This window comes from Camarhynchus parvulus, chromosome 1A, assembly GCF_901933205.1.
Source record: "Camarhynchus parvulus chromosome 1A, STF_HiC, whole genome shotgun sequence".
NCBI classification, from domain to species: Eukaryota; Metazoa; Chordata; class Aves; order Passeriformes; family Thraupidae; genus Camarhynchus; species Camarhynchus parvulus.
In genome coordinates, this window is record NC_044586.1 from 15400731 (window position 1) to 15416286 (window position 15556).

Genomic DNA, 15556 nt, shown 5'->3' on the forward strand with positions numbered 1-15556 from the left:
ATGTGGATGTGGCACCTGGGGACATGGGACAGTGGTGGCCTCAGCAGCATGGATGAATGGTTGGCCACCGTGGTCTCAGAGGGCTCCTCCATCCTGAAGGATTCCACGATTCCAAGGACACCCTGGACATGGCCAGCACAGACACACCTGTGCCTGCTGCAAGCATCATTTCCCTTCCTCTCCACTCGGCTGCCAAACATTCCCTGATGACAGGGAACATGGGAGCAGTCCTTGCTGTGGGAGAAGCCAGCAGGATTAGATCCAATTCCCTTCAGAAAGAGCTGACAGGATCCAGCCAGTCCTGTCCCCAGCTGCTTGGGAAGATCCCAGTCCCTTCCAGCAGCAAAAAAAGGAATCACCTCGTGATGAGGGACAATGATATGAGAGCTGTGGGGAGAGAATGGCAGAGATGGGAGAGGAGCAGCACCAGAGCTTTGCAAAGGGAACACCTGCCAGATCAACCCCCAGGACCTGTGGAAAACATTTTCCAGCTGAGCTGTGAGTCCATCTACTCCTGTCTTCCACTCACTGACCTATCAGTCACGGCCAGGGGCTGCTCTGGATGGAAGGTCCCTTCTGTGTCCGTAGATGTGGCTTTTCCCCGCCCAGGGTCCTCTCACGGTGCCCAGCTCCAGCCCTTTGTTCCGTGCCCCTCATGGCCCAGGACTTGTCATGGTCCTCTGCCAAAACTGCCTCCCCAGCTCTCCCCCTGGCAGATCCCTGGGGCTGTGCCGGCCCTTTCTGAGCCCCTGCCCTGGGCTGATACCGTTTGCTTTGCACCAGGGGCCACCCCAGCGATTGCTCCTGCGGGAGGTGCCTTGGGGTTGGTTTTTTGGAAGGATGATTGGGATTTAGCACCTACTGCAAATGCTTGAGGGACTGCACATGTCTGTACAAAAATGTTGGTTTGTGCCCAGGGCTGCCTAAACACCCATCTTCTTCCTTCCTGCTCCACTACCATTTGGTTAAACTGGAACCTCTGGGAGATGGAAGGCTCCCATGGAGAGCTGGAGGTTTGCAGGGAAAGCAGAGTTCATCTAATCCCACTTGACCTCTGGTTCTTCAGCTCCTCCACGTAGATCCATCAAAAGCCCAGGAGTTGGGGACCCGGAGCAGCAGGAGCTGGGGCTGGCAGGATTCTGCTGGCTGCTCCTCTGGTTCAGCCCTGTCTGCAGCTGAGAGCAGGCAGGGCATGGACACGGGGCTGGCAGGTGGGTGCTGTGCCCCTGCAGGATTTAATCAGCAACTCCAGTCACCTCCTGCTCCTTGGAGTGTCCTGAGGTGCCCTCACAACCCAGAACAAGCACCCAAGCTGGGAGCTACCATCCCATGGATCCCTGCCTTTGGAGAAGCCCATTTCCCACCTCTGAGAGCAAATGTACTTTTCTGGCCCTCGTTTGCAGACCCTGAATGACAAAGCTCCAGCTCTGGCGAGCACAAGGAGTCTGGAGCCACGTTAGCACAGGAGATGGCAAAGGAAACAGTGGGAACAAGGACACTGCACAGTCCACAGGCAGGAGCAGAGGGAGAGGAGAGGCACGAAGCAAGGAGCTTCTTCCTTGAGCAGGCATTTAATGCATCCTCATGTCATTTTTTCAAATGACACCCACTGTGCACAAAGATAAGTTGGCCAAAAGCAAATCTCCATCACTGGGTCAGTGCCAATGTCCTCTGACCTGACGCAGCTCTGCAGATTCCAGCTCTGCTCCTCCCCATCCCACCAGGGTTATTTCCAGCCATCCCTGAGCAGGGGTCACCTTGGTAAGGACAGCCCACAGCCACGCCCAGCAGTCCTGTGCTTGCAGAGGGATGCATCCAGCTCTGTTCCATGCCTGGATTGCCCATTCCTGTGCATCCTCCTGGGAAATGCAGGAAGGCCTGGTATTCGGGCTCCCAGCCATACCCAGCCTGGGCTCACTTTCACCTCGGTCCCTTGGGTTTCTGTCCTCACAGCAAATCCTGAACTGCACCCCGGATGACATCCCAGTGCTCCTCACCTGGCTCCAGAAGGCAGCAGAGGCATTCCCACAGCTCAGCCAAAGGAGGAAAGGGAGGCAGAGCCAGAAGAAAGGGCCAGCAGGGGCCGTGCAGCAGCCAGAACAAATGGGGAGCACAGGGGGGCACAGATGAAGGCAGAGGAGACAGCTCAGCCCCTGGCCCAGCAGGGCTGGATCGATGCCATGGCACAGCCATGGATCCAGGCCCAGCTGCGCTGGATCGATACCATGGCACAGCCACGGAACAGCCACGGATCCAGGCCCAGCAGGGCTGGATGGATGCCATGGCACAGCCACGGATCCAGGCTCAGCAGCCTGGAAGGTGCCACTGCTCCAGGGGCACCTCTGGCAGAGCACAGAGCCTCCGGCACACAGAGGCTGTTTGCCTTTCCCTGAGCCCCTCATTTTCAGTAGTTCTGATCTCAACACCCATTTCTGCTGTGCCTTCTGCACGGCAGGGAGGTGGAACTCTCCCAAAGGGATGCTCTCACCAAGGTGTCCTTCTCTGCCCCTCCTCCTGGCAGAGGGAATGCTGACCCTCCAAGCAAAACCCCAAGTGAGGCTGAGTTCATCGACTGCTTCCAGAAAACCAAACGGGCTTTGAACCTCTTGGTGAGACATGGAGGAGTTTCCATCCCATGCAGAGACAGGGCTTTTACCAGTGTATCCCAGCAGTGAGTGTTCAGAGGGAAATTAGAACAGAAAACACTGCCAAGGCACAAAAGTGTGAATTCCAGGTTCTTCAGAACCCAGGACCAGCACTGTGTCATGTTACTACACAAACTGCCTGGGATTTCAGGGGCTGGGGGCTGCACCTTACCTGGTCCATCAGCACGTGCAGTCACAGAGGCCTGGAATGGCTCTGAGTCACCTGAGCTGAGGCTCCAGCTTGGCTGAGTGGATGAACATAGTCAGAGTTACACTGTTCACTGTTAGCCAGAATCCAGAGCCTTGGCCAAGTCCCACCATGGCTGAGGGCCCAGGGACCTGAGCTAAAGCCCACAAGGGAAAGGGCCAGAGTGTGGTGCAGCCTGGGCAACATAACCCAGCTCCCAAAATAATGTACCAAGCCTCTGTGACATCTCTGGGGTACCAGAGCCCTCTGAGGGACACAAATCAAATCAACAACTGCCCCAGTGTGTAACTCTCATTGTTCAAACTCTACGCAGTCATTTTGATTTTTGCCTTCCCTTTCCATTATTGAGAAAGCGTGCAAAGGAAAAAAAGCCCAGTTTTCAAGTGAGCCAGCTTTTCTAAAGAACTGGATAGGTGAAGTCACACTAGTTATACTATATCAATTTAATGCAAAAATAAAGCTTTCTGCAGCTCTTTTATAAACCAGTATCAATCCTGCTGCACTGATGATTCTTCTTTTAGTTTAAACAGGCAAAAAAACCCCTATCCCCCACAGCTATGCAAGTTCTCTATGCAACACACCAGAACTGTCTCCTCTGTCCCACCAAACCCAGCCACATACACAGAATACAGTGACAGCAGCTTTTTAAAAACAATTCTATCTCAACACACTGTTTCAGGACTGAAAGGTAACCCTCCTCCAAACCCAGCTACATTTGTGACTCAGCAAAAATGTACAGTTCTCTGTGTTTTTATTTCTGTTCCCCTTTCAGACTCTCTGCCTCTGCCATGGAATGCTTCAAACACTTGTGGCACTGATGCCTCAGCCTCTTCAGGCTCTTTTTTAATGGTTGTTTTAGTAACAACCTCTGATTCTCAGCTCTCACAGCTTCCCCCATCTTACAACTTAAATAGTAAATAGTGAAAGATTAAGGTTTTCAATATTATTTTTATTCTGTTAAATGATTGAATTTATATGAAAATTAGAGGCAGATGAGTTTTGCACTGACAAGACTATTCAGACAGCTATAACCAAAGTGACTTTACCAGTTTAAATATGGATCAGGTCATGCTTCATTGGTTAAAGCAAGTAATTATAACTGTATAACCCAAAAGCCTGCCCAGTAAAAGGAAAAATAGAATAAATCAAGCCCATAAATACCATCACCTGCTAAGCTACTGAAAAAAAATTCCAAGTGACATAATCTTGCCTCCTCCAGATTTGCTCTCTGCTGTGAATGGTCAGGGCCTGCTGCTGTTGCTATGAAAAGGTCCCACCTACATCAGGCCTGTTTTTTGTCGCCATTGCTCGATTTTTCCCAAGTGTTCTTGAACACCTGCCCCTAGCTTTTGTCACACCTTGTAGCGGTCCCTATGGACATGAGCAAAGCTCCATGGAGAATCTGAATGAGAGAATGAGACAGCATTTTTACTTCCTGACTTCTTGACCCCCCCTCCCTAGAGCATATCCCTGTAACCCTATAGGTGAGGACTTTAACCCTTACCATTGGTTCAAACTCAATCCTTCTAAATCCTATAAAAGGGGCATATTTTAGCCCCCTCCTCAGAACGCGTGCCGACCGGGACCCCTTCGCATACCTCTTCAATAAAGACATCTTCACGGAATGCTCCGGCCTGTTCTCCTCTCTCTTCGTCTGCTGATGCCTCTAGCCCTGGGCTGACAACTGCCTTAGCAAGCAAGCTGAAATCCTGAGCTGCAATCATTATAAGAGCTGATAACTATCCACACTTGCTGGCAGGCAGCCCTGCGGCCACGGCCTGAGCTGAGCCTGGCTTCGGGCTCCTTGTTCCCCTGGGGATAAGGCTCCCAATATTAATAAAGGCCATACCAGAGGCATATTAATAACACCTTGCCCTGACACAGCCACTCAGTGAGAAAGGCTTTGAAGTTGGCTCCAGCCCTGCCTTTTGTTCACAGCTCCAAGGCCCTGTGGAGCCTGGCACCAATCAGGGAGCAGGTAACTAGTAAGTCTCTCTCAGAGCACATTTCTGGCACAGCTCACTCCTTCAAATCAGTCATTTTAAGGTCTGGTATTGTCCTTCACACTCATTGCAACTCTTCTGACCAGGACCAGCACCAGCACATTTCCCTTATTACAGACTCAACCTCCTAGGACAGAAAAAAAATGTGCCACACTGCAAACAAAGGCTCTGAGTGAAATCCACCAGGACCTCCCCAGAGCTCTGGCTGATAAAGCTCTCAGCAGCTCCAGCCAAGACTTAATGTCTGGCGAACAAAATGTTCTGGAAAAACGTTGTGCCTTCTATAAACACTTTTTTCTGGCAGATCCATCCTTTTGTTTTAAAATCTGGAGAGGCTGACTCAGCCTGGCTTCTGCAGGAGCTAAGGGAACACGATGGGTCCAGGGGAAGATGGAGGGAATGAAGTGTGGGGAGGAGAGAGAGAGGGGCAGAGCTGAGCCCCATGCGGCCCCCGGTGCTGCACGGAGCCGCTGCTCCTGCCCAGCTGCTCACACAAAGTTTATGTACACATTGCCCACATCCTTCAGCCTGTTTTTTGGTGCCCAGGCAATTTTCCAGCATGTCTTCTGTGGGCAGGGAGCTGTCAGTGCTGGTGACAAATTGCCGCAGCGCACTCCTGCCCGACAGGCGGCATTTTTGCTTCTCCTTGGCAACGCTGTCCAGCAGGATTCCTCGGATGTCCTTGGGCTTCCCTGGCACACCGAACACGACAAACAAGCCCAGGCAGTCCCGTCCCACCAGGCGGCAGAACTGGGCCAGCTTCTCAAACCTGCTCGTGTTCTGGAAGCACTCGTCGGCCAGCGCGGCCTCCCGGCAGCAATCCTCGGCAGCGCCCTCACCGTGGAAGAGCTCGGCCAGCTACAGAGCCTGCAGGGCGATCTGCAGCTTGATCTGTTTGTCAGACCCACACAGAGTCCAGATCCAGTCCACTCCGAACAGGAAGGATTGCTGCTTGGTCATTTTGCTGGTCACGATCTGCTCCTCCATGCCCTTTCCCACTCAGAAGCCGATGAAGCTGACCAGGAAGATCTTGCTCAGCGTGTTCGTGGCTGGCTGGAATTTGCTTTGAGGATCCACAAAACCCAGGTAGTCCTTCAGCCTTTGAGATGCATGGAGCACACCCTGGCTGAAGACTTCACAGATGACCAGCGTTTCAGCCTCGTTCTCCTGGTTGTCCTCCTGGGAGACCTTCTGGCCCATTTTCTCTGCTGGAAGAGGTCGTTTCCACATGCAGACTGCCTCAGGGACAAACCTTTATTTTCCAGCAAAGGCTGTGCAGGTGCTGGGCTCAGCCAGACCTATTCAGCTGCACATGGACGCCTGCAGCCTTCCCGGCGAAGGTGATGGCAGAACTGAGCTCTGTGTGCCCGCAGGGCAGCTGGGTTTTCTCCTGGGTGTGTTTCTCCACAGCTGACTGAGCAGGGACCAGCCCAGCAGGCCCTGTAGCTTTCACACTTACTGAATTCATCTGTGCTTGTTTTCCTTATTGTTAATTCCGGCACCATCTCTTCGGCTGATGTTATCTCATTCCAGTCTGATCTTATCCCCTTGGATCTCCTTTCTAGGACTATTGCACAGAAACCAATTTTTTTGGCACAGGGTGTTGCCTGGAGATGAAACCACCTTTTTCTTTTAATCTCCCAGAGAAGGGAGATTAACACTTAGGACCAGAGAGTCTCTTTCACAGCAAGAAGGGACACAGCACCCTGGGAGGGCTCCCTCTGGAGAGCACACACTGAGCAATGATCATGTCACTTCTCAGCACACCAAACAACCCAAGATGGTTCAAATCTGGATCCCAGAAATAACTAAAAAGTCTTGATATAGTTGATTTCTTAGCTGTTAGTTGAGCCCTGCTGCAGGCTAATTAATGAGTCAACAAAAAATGTGTGATTTTGCCCCTTTTCCCTCCTTTGTTTTTTGAACACAACAGAACAAGCTTCCATGGAAAATTAAAAGGAAAAAAAAAAGAGGATGTGAAAAAGGGAACCAGCTTCCAGAAACACTTGGCATTTTCCACAGACTTTATTGGATTTCACATGGCAATACACAGCAGTTACGTTGCCCTCTCCAAGAGGCACCAGTTAAACACCCCACAGTATGGACAGTGTGCGCACACACACAGCTAGAACCTCCTGACTCCATCGCCTCTCTCGTGTCACCGCCCTGTAAGAGAAGCAGGGCTCAGATGGCAGCTCAAGGGGATGGCCTGGCTGCCAGGAAAGGGTTGTCTGGAGCAGAATGCTGCTCGCTGATAACACTCCAGAGACACTGGAGAGTGTTTGTGGCTATTTCAGCACACAGTATTGTATTACTAGCTCCCTTTCCCCCCTGTGAATACCCAGTCCTGTCCAGTAGCCAGTGACTAGTGAGAGCCATCCAGAGGAACACTTTTGTTTGGAAGCCTGCACCACATTTCCCAATGCTTCCACAGGGTTTTATGTCCAACTTCCATGAAAATAACAACAATATTGCAGAGTATTCACAGAAAGGGAAGCCTGAATCCACATCCCAAGCATCTGCACCCTAAACCTGCCCACGTTAAATTTTGCATCTTGGTATATCTATAATCACCCACACTGCACATCCTTCAAAGGTCCAGGTTATCAGCTCACATCATTCTAATGCTGGAATATGCCTCTGATCTGAGGGGAGCTCCCTGAAAATCCTAGGGAGAAGCCTTCTTCCTTTCCTAGCTTTTTTAACAGAAGCACCCCCAAAGTCAGCACAAACCCCAAATCCCCTGCACAACACCAGGAATGATCTCACTTCCAGCAAGGAGAGTGACAAAATGAGTGACAAACGCTTGGCAAAGCAACACCACCACAAGGAACAATTCCAGCTGGACTTTTGTTTGCCTTTTACAGAGCAAAGCAGCTTCATGCCATTGTGCTAAAATACATGCAACGTTCAACACCATACAAATGACCACTGGAATAAAAAGTTACTTTGTTTGTTTGCTTGCTTTTGGCTAGGACACCTCGCAACACTGGAAGTCTGACACAAGATTCCCACTGGCTAGTTAGGAATTTTAAAACCTGATGATCCTCAAGAGCAGAGGAGCTGTGCTTTAAGAAGGTAAAATGTTGAGCAATACATTTGATATCTGAATTTTAGAGGAAAAGTCCCACCTTAGGCTTAATAATATGAAATAATAGATTTCCTATATATTTCTCTATATAACTTTATTTTTTTGCAACTACACCATCTTCACGTTAGTCACAGCACAGAAATATCCCTTCCATATGCAGGGAGTACTCTCAACTTTAAAGGAATTTTTTCAGTCATGGAAGTGTTAATAACCTTGCTGAATGCACTAACTACTGCTGCTGGGGACAATAAAGAAGACATTTTAAAATGTGCCGTTTCTGGATGAGTCACTGCTAGAAGAAACATGCTTTAGAATAGTTTCATCTCAAATGGAAGATCATTAAACTGTGCACTCAGTAAAAAGCCACAAAAGCAAACAGTTCCAAAGGTCAGCCTGCCTTTCCCAGTAACCAGCTGGTCTGCAAACTGGTATAATTTTTTACAACCTTCTCCCCTTCCCTCACACACCTTCAACTTTCCATCACTCTATCTCACAAAATTTAAATTTTTGCTTTTATATGTACTTCATATACTTATTTTTCTTTTCTTTTCTTTTTTTTTTATAAAACAGTATAAAAATAGGAGCAACAGTCAAGAGCTACTGGGGAGCTTACACAGGGCACGGATGACTAAAATCCTAGATTGGGTAGGGCTGAACTGGTGTTTGTGCCAAAGAAAAGCACTTAGAGAAGAGCAGTAACTTCTATTTTTCAGCTGGGAGCTCAGAGTGAGCTGATGCATGCTACCTACAGACACAACACTTTCACCTAACACCTTCTGTTCTTTTCAAACAGTAGAGAGGATTCTCTGAGGCCAGGAATAAGCAAAAGGAGCACTAGCATACCACGTCAATTTCAACGCAACACTCTGAAACATATCACCAGTTTGTACATTAAATAGAGTTAAAACCATTACCATTCACCAGTGTCTGGGTGGTTTTTATGGCAACTTAAGTAGGCATCTTGTTTTTTCTCCTTTTCTCTTTAAAATTCTCCACCCCTCAGTGTTACTTCTAACAAACAGAAGCAAGAGCAATGTAAAGTACACGATTTGTCACGTGGAACAGGGATGTCCTTGCACGCAGGAGAACGAGCCTTTGTCAGTGCCTGGTGGGGACTGTCACACGTTGGAGTCCTCATCTGTTATACTGGTGCTAGGAGAGCGAGTGGCAAAGTCTTTGAACATTTCATCTTCCTTCAGCATGTGCTGCAAAGGAAAGGAGGGAAGAGTCAAGCTTTCTCACAACTGGAGTCAGTCACCTGTCCTGTGCTGGGGCAGCAAACACTGTCTGCCAGCCACGGCTTTGTTCGGCTGAGGAAGGTTTGCACCCACCCTGCTGCAAAACCAGCTCACTGCTGCCTGCTGGCTCCAGTGGCTCGGGGCTTCCACCCAGAAAATGCAGCCTGACTCCCAGCTGGAAACCCACTGACCATGGGCAATGGGGGCTGTGTTCCCTGCCCTCCCCAGTGTGTGGGGAGCCAGCACAGGCCACCAAAGCTCCCCACCAGGATGGGCAGGTACCTTCCTGAACCACTTGGGTTTTTGTGCCCTCTGCCCCTGCAGGAGACCCAGGGGACCTCACTGACACATGAGTGACTGCCAAGGGGCTCACACCCATGCCACAGAAACAGAGACCTTACTGTGCAGACCCCATTCAAAGACTCACTGTCAGGTTGTTGATGCCTTCAGAAAATGCTCCTATTTGCCTCACCGTCCCTTCTGAATCTTCCATCTATAAAAAGCAGAATGAACAATGAATTAATAACAACTTATTTGTCTCATAGAGTGGAATCACAGAATGCATTGGGTTGGAAGAGACCTTAAAAATCATCTCAGTCCAATCCCCTGCCGTGGAAGGGACAGCTTCCACTATCCCAGGCTGCTCCAAGCTCTGTCCAACTTGGCCTTGGACACTGCCAGGGATGGGGCAGCCACAGCTTCTCTGGGCAACCTGTGCCAGGGCCTCACCACCCTCACAGGGAAGAACATTTTTCTAATATCCTAAACCCTCCTGAGATCTTAACCCACTCTCTGTCAGTGTGAAGCCATTCCCCCTTGTCTTGCTAGGACAGAGTGACATTGAAGTGCAGCACACAATTTACTGATTACACCTGAGATGTTCAGACCAAGGGAGAAGCATGGCCTGCCAGGAGAGGAGAGTTACTCCAGAGCAGACCCTAAAGGTGCTGCATTCACAGCTCGGCCTCCTTGGGAGCAGAGCCTTTTGTCACTAATGCTGTGCGACAGCAAGAAGTCAGGGCCTTCGTGGGCCAAAGCAAAAGCAGGACTTCCCTGGGAAATGGAAGGTTTTCCCATCAAACCTGACAGCTCAAAGACTCAGAATTGTTAGAACTGGCTTACCTGCTCCAGCCTGTCCAAATCATCATCATCATACACTCGCATATCCAGGCCAGGCTTAAAGCCCTTCTTCGATGCGCTCCCAGATGCCCGCCCCAGCTCCATAGGACACACATACTCCTCCACATCATCCTGTTTCTTCTTCCTCAGGTTCCCAAAATTGCTGAAGGTATGTTTCTTTGGCTTAAAAGTGAAGAGAAATTTGCCAAGGAGTTAGAGAATCAGCAAAGAACAGGCCTACTCATGCCTTCTTGTGTTTCCATGACAAAGGGTCAAACTCCCAGCGCTCTCTTGCACAGATCTGCATTTCATGACAGTGGCATCTGAAAGGACAATGGGTCCTCTCATTCTACCACTGTTAAGACACCACCATTTAACAGATCCCAAATGAGGTGAAAATTCCACATCAAACCATGAGTCTGTAAACAGTAAGGGACAGTCTCCCTCCCAAACATCTCCCAGTACAGACAGAAGGACAACACGAGTGCTACCTCTTGTCTCTGCACGTCAGAGAGGCTGAGAAGTGGCCTGTTCATGGCAGACGCAAGTGTCAGCTCCAGATCTGCCAGGTCCTGCTCTCATGCTTCTTTCCTTAGGAACCAACCCCTTTTCTCAGACCTTACTGATGCACCTTTCTAGCATGGATAAAACCAGAGATCCAAATGCTTCCCTGGAACCTCCCACCCCTCCCAGAACAAGAGGCCTACCTTGACTTTGGCAGTTGCTGTCAGGAGGACGTAGTCTGGGGACTCCATGGCCTCACGCTTCTGCTGCTGGGCCTCCTGCCCCACCAGGAGGTTGAAATGAGTGGCCAAGTGGCGCCTCAGCAGCGTCTTGTTGGGGGGGATGTTCAGCAGCTGGGCCATGGTTTCTACATTGAAACGGGGCTCCAAAACCTGGGAATCCAATCACAGAGAACCCAGCTGAAGCCAGTACTGTCTGATGAGATCTCAAGGACATCCAGGCCTATCTTGGTCACTCCCTCAGGCTGCTTTGGGATTTTTGTTTGTATTTTAGAGGAAATATATAACAAAAAAGGAGGGAAGAGAGTTAGCTAATTAAAGGATTCCTAAAATATTACCTCCAGGCTTTCCTTCTGGAGTTATAAATACAAACAAATTGGCAGGTAAGAAGAAATGAACAGATAAATCCACCCTTAACTGAAGTACTGTGTGAAGCTGCCACAAAATGTTTACCCAGTATCATCTTCCAATTCTGGAAAAGGTAGCCAGAGGAATCATGGAAAATAGAACAAAACGTCTGGACCAGGGCTATAACCCCTAATCACCACAACAAACCTCTGCAGATATAAGTCTCTTGTCTGGAGTATGTGATGCTATTAAAAACAATCCTGGTTTGACAGTGTAATCCCAAATTTTGTAAAGATAACAGAAGAAAACCATATTCAGGTTAGGAAGGCAGAAAATGGCTGTTCAAAGTGCATGGCAGCACTGTAGGAGAGGAGGTGGAGAATGCCATACCAAAACAGAATTGTGAGGGGAATACAGAGTATTAAACCACACTGCTTCCCCTCAAGACATCCATATCCTTTAAACCATAAGGTAAGAAACTTCTTATTAAGCAGAATAAGCAGAAAAGGTGTGTGCAGCAAAGACAATGTCAGAACATTGACCTAGTGGTTGCCAGACATCTATTTTTTCCTAAAATGGAAGAAGCCACCCCAGAAGCTCACCATCAGCCCCCCGTGCACTCCGCTGCCCCGCAGGTTGGGCGCGTACTCTGCCAGATCCACGGAGCGCAGCCACTCCATCACGCGGTGGTTGGTCCACTGGGTGACCTCAGAAGGTGTCACATTATTCTGCCAACAACAGGAGGGACAGACAGGTCAGGAGACATCCCAAATCAGCTGAATCTCAGCTCCAATCTTTACTGAAACATACTTCTCCTGCCCTTAAGGAATACAATCCTACTTTGCACTTGAGAGAAGAATCTCTTTCTGGGTTGCTACCTTGCAGCAAGAGCAGCGTGGGGATGGGTCTGGGCAGGGCTGTGTCAGGTCATTTGATTATTGCGCTGTGCTCTAGGGTTATTTGCCATTTCTACCAGTAGAGCTAAAAATTCAACTGGTTCCATGAGCTGCTGTGCTGTTGTTCTTGCAGATACACATTGTGGATCTAAATCCAAAGAGTCTGGGTTGTTCTGTCATCCATTGCCCTGTCCAACATTTGCTGTTTCCAAAACACAATGATGGCAGTCTCCTGTGTGGTAATGGGGCCAAGCTCCTTTTACACAGAAAATTTTGACACAGCCATCAGTTTTCCAGACAGTTGCACAAGACTTGTTGCAAGAGTGCACTGAATTCAAGATGATTTGTTTTCCAGACAGCACACGAGAGACTGGGCCAAAACAGCCAGCTGTTAGCTTGGAGGAGAAGTGGGAGACTTGGAAAGGGGGACATGAGTTTGGGGTCATGGCAGGTAGAGGAAACTAAGTGATGTCAGAGCTTGAGAACAACATGAGAAACAGGAAACTAAAAATGAAGCAGAATGAGGTGACAGGAGGAGAGAGCAGAGCAGGAATAATCAAACACCAGGGATAAAGCCCTAGAGGATTCCTCTTCACGGCTTCCTGGTAAAGCAGTACCTCATCAGATGGCCTCCTGCGCAGGCAGTTGGGCTCAAAGTTGTTTATTCTCAAAACTTGAATGGCTCTTTTGATGCTGAGGTGGTGAAGGACACTGATGACCTTCAAGGAGAGCAGATCATCCTGTCAAAGAGTAAGAGAGAGTTAATAAACACAGACATGCTTATTCATGGGAGCAGCATCCTCCTGGAGAGGACTGCTTTAGCCCCTGGCTTAAAATGGCACATCTGACACATCTGGGGGAATATTTTAATATGTCAGACAGGTGGTTCATTACAAACCATTGTCCCAATATAAAAACTTTCTGTGTTGCACTGTACTAGCTCTTGGGGGATGTTTTTCACACAGAGCTTAGTACAGAAACATGGGGTAACAAGGAGGGAAAAAGAGTGAGATGACACATCCTCAGCGACAGGATAAGAGCCAGGACAACACCAACACACTACACTAGACTCACCTGGCATTTAATCCTGCCAGAAGTTACCTCAATTGTCCAGCTAGAAGTTTAACTGAAAAAATAAATTATCCTGAAAATTGGGACATTCTCTATGGTTAGAATAAAAAAGAGGGAAGAAGAAAGTGTCTCAAAGTCCAAGTGCAATTTGGCAGGAAATTTATGCATCCTTGTTCCAGGGTTAGCCTGGCTTAATCTTTCAGTTTTACTTATATGTTATGAGCACTGGAATCTATTTTGTCAGATATTTAAGACAAGATTCTTTGCTTACCCAAACATCCCACTGCATTCAGCTAAGTTTGTGATGAATCTGACAGTAGGTTACTATGTCATGGTTTGCTATTTCATTTATTATAAAATAATAAATGTTTCTTATTATTTATTTTGAGTTGGAGTAACTTCAAAATATCATAACAAGTATTCGTTTAATACTTTGCATATTTTATTGGTTATTTACAGCGAATCTGTTGTCATAATTTGATGGTTAAACTTGCTTTAAAATATCCCCAGTGATCTACAGTTAAAGGGCAGTGAAAATGGTAATAAAGTCTCCCAACACAACATCAAATTTAATGGAGGCTGCTGGCATCACACCTCCCAGGGTTAAGAAGGAGAAGAAATGATCCTATAATAAATAAAATTGCAAACCATGACATAAAACCTATGCAAAACACGTGTCAGTATGGCATGAAAAGGTAACTCATGGTTCATGAGAGAGCAGGGCTGTGATTGATTTCTTCTTTGTTGTGCAGAAAGAATTAATATTAGGGATGTTCAATTTGCATTTGTGTCCCCAGAGAAGGAAAGTCTTATCTCATCTTACCTGAGCCCTTACACAAAGGAAACCTGACTGGCAGTGAAGTGGGGAGGTGATGCCTGTGCTAAGCACTTTGAAATGCAAAAGCTGTTAAGTGTAGCCTGCTTTCAAACAAGCTGGCTCTCAGAACTGCAATTTTCTTCAAAGGAAATTGCTTGGGTTTTCTTCACCTAAGCATCCACATAAGTAAGCAAGCTGATAGAATGCTTGCTCACTGAAGAAAAGGATTCCACCTGCTTCTATTAATTAAAAACAATATGAACAGCAAAAGCATGAATGGCAAGCACAGCACTTGCACACCTTTGTGTACAAAAGCCCTGCCTCAGCACACTGGTGTCACACACAGCTGTTAAGCTCAGTATTGCCCATTTCTCACGCATGAGCCCAAATTCTTGCTTACTGTGTTTGCTCTTCTACCTGAATCTAGTAGCTCTAGAGATGGAAAGAACTTGGGAAATGCTTGCAGGTGAGCAGTAGTATCTGATTTCTGTAGGTTACAGCTATTGGCATGAACACAGGACACTCACTAGAGTTTAAAGGGGTCCTTTGAACACTGAGAAGCCAAGAACATGGAAAGGATGTCAGGAAAGGCAGAAACCATTTACTCACCACAGTCATGTAATGGAGCATGCGGCCATCCACCTTCCCCTCATCAAACTGGGTCTTATACTGGGGCAGGCCAATGTCATCCAGCCACCCTAGGGCAGGACAGACACTCCTGTCAGAGTGGCAGCCATGTTACCCAGCAGCACTCACTGCTCCCATCCTCAGCACCCCAAATCAGCCACGGTTAAGGAGCCCCATCCAAAGCCACTGCTTCAGCATGCAGTAGAATCTTACTGGTAACCCAGTGGTAATCCAGTTTTCCATGGTTGTTCTCCTCTTCAGACCCCAGTGCCTGCAGAGCAAGCTGGAGCTTCTTACGATGCAAAGGGTGCTTTATCCCAAGCTCCTGTGAAAGGAAGCAAAGCAGTAAATCTAGAGACAATACTGTTTTATTCCTCCCTCTGCTGAGTGACACATTTTCACAGCATTGCTGGTCACCTGGCAGGTGCATTTTCCTTTTGCTGAATTTCAGTGGTTTTAGCAGACATTCAGCACTAGGGAAAGGCCCACTTACAGTGTAGCAGATTAATTTCAAGGAGTGGTGGATTCTAAACTGCATTAAAATGTTGGCCACAATACTCTCATACCAGGTTAAAAAAATCCCACAATATAATAAAAATGTCAGCTTTCAAAAAATACTTGCTGGGATTAATTCATCCTCTCCCACTTAGGCAGGTAAAGTTAAAATAATTATTTAGTTAAGAGCATAGGAATGTTCCAGGAATTACTGAAATTCATTAATGCTTTCAAATGTGTAACATTATTCCCCAG

At 47.9% G+C, this 15556-nt stretch overlaps 2 protein-coding genes across 13 annotated transcripts in view; both read right to left on the minus strand.

Annotated features, from left to right (window-relative positions):
* Positions 1–5245: 5245 nt before the first annotated feature.
* REP15 (RAB15 effector protein) lies at positions 5246–6380 on the minus strand. The gene is given in 2 exon segments (XM_030960685.1): positions 5246–5398; positions 5400–6380. Coding segments are annotated over 2 exon segments (741 nt in total). The 5' UTR covers positions 6087–6380; the 3' UTR covers positions 5246–5344.
* Positions 6381–6862: 482 nt separating this feature from the next.
* PPFIBP1 (PPFIA binding protein 1) overlaps positions 6863–15556 on the minus strand; it is a 102188-nt gene continuing 93494 nt past the window's right edge. For all 12 annotated transcript variants that reach the window (XM_030959628.1, XM_030959627.1, XM_030959626.1 and 9 more), the window contains 8 exons: positions 15020–15131; positions 14789–14877; positions 12909–13031; positions 11998–12123; positions 11012–11200; positions 10308–10487; positions 9613–9678; positions 6863–9152 (listed from right to left, as the gene is read on the minus strand). In XM_030959628.1, the coding sequence (XP_030815488.1) occupies positions 9066–9152; positions 9613–9678; positions 10308–10487; positions 11012–11200; positions 11998–12123; positions 12909–13031; positions 14789–14877; positions 15020–15131 (972 nt within the window). In that variant the 3' untranslated portion in view covers positions 6863–9065. The remainder of the gene's footprint in view (positions 9153–9612; positions 9679–10307; positions 10488–11011; positions 11201–11997; positions 12124–12908; positions 13032–14788; positions 14878–15019; positions 15132–15556) is intronic.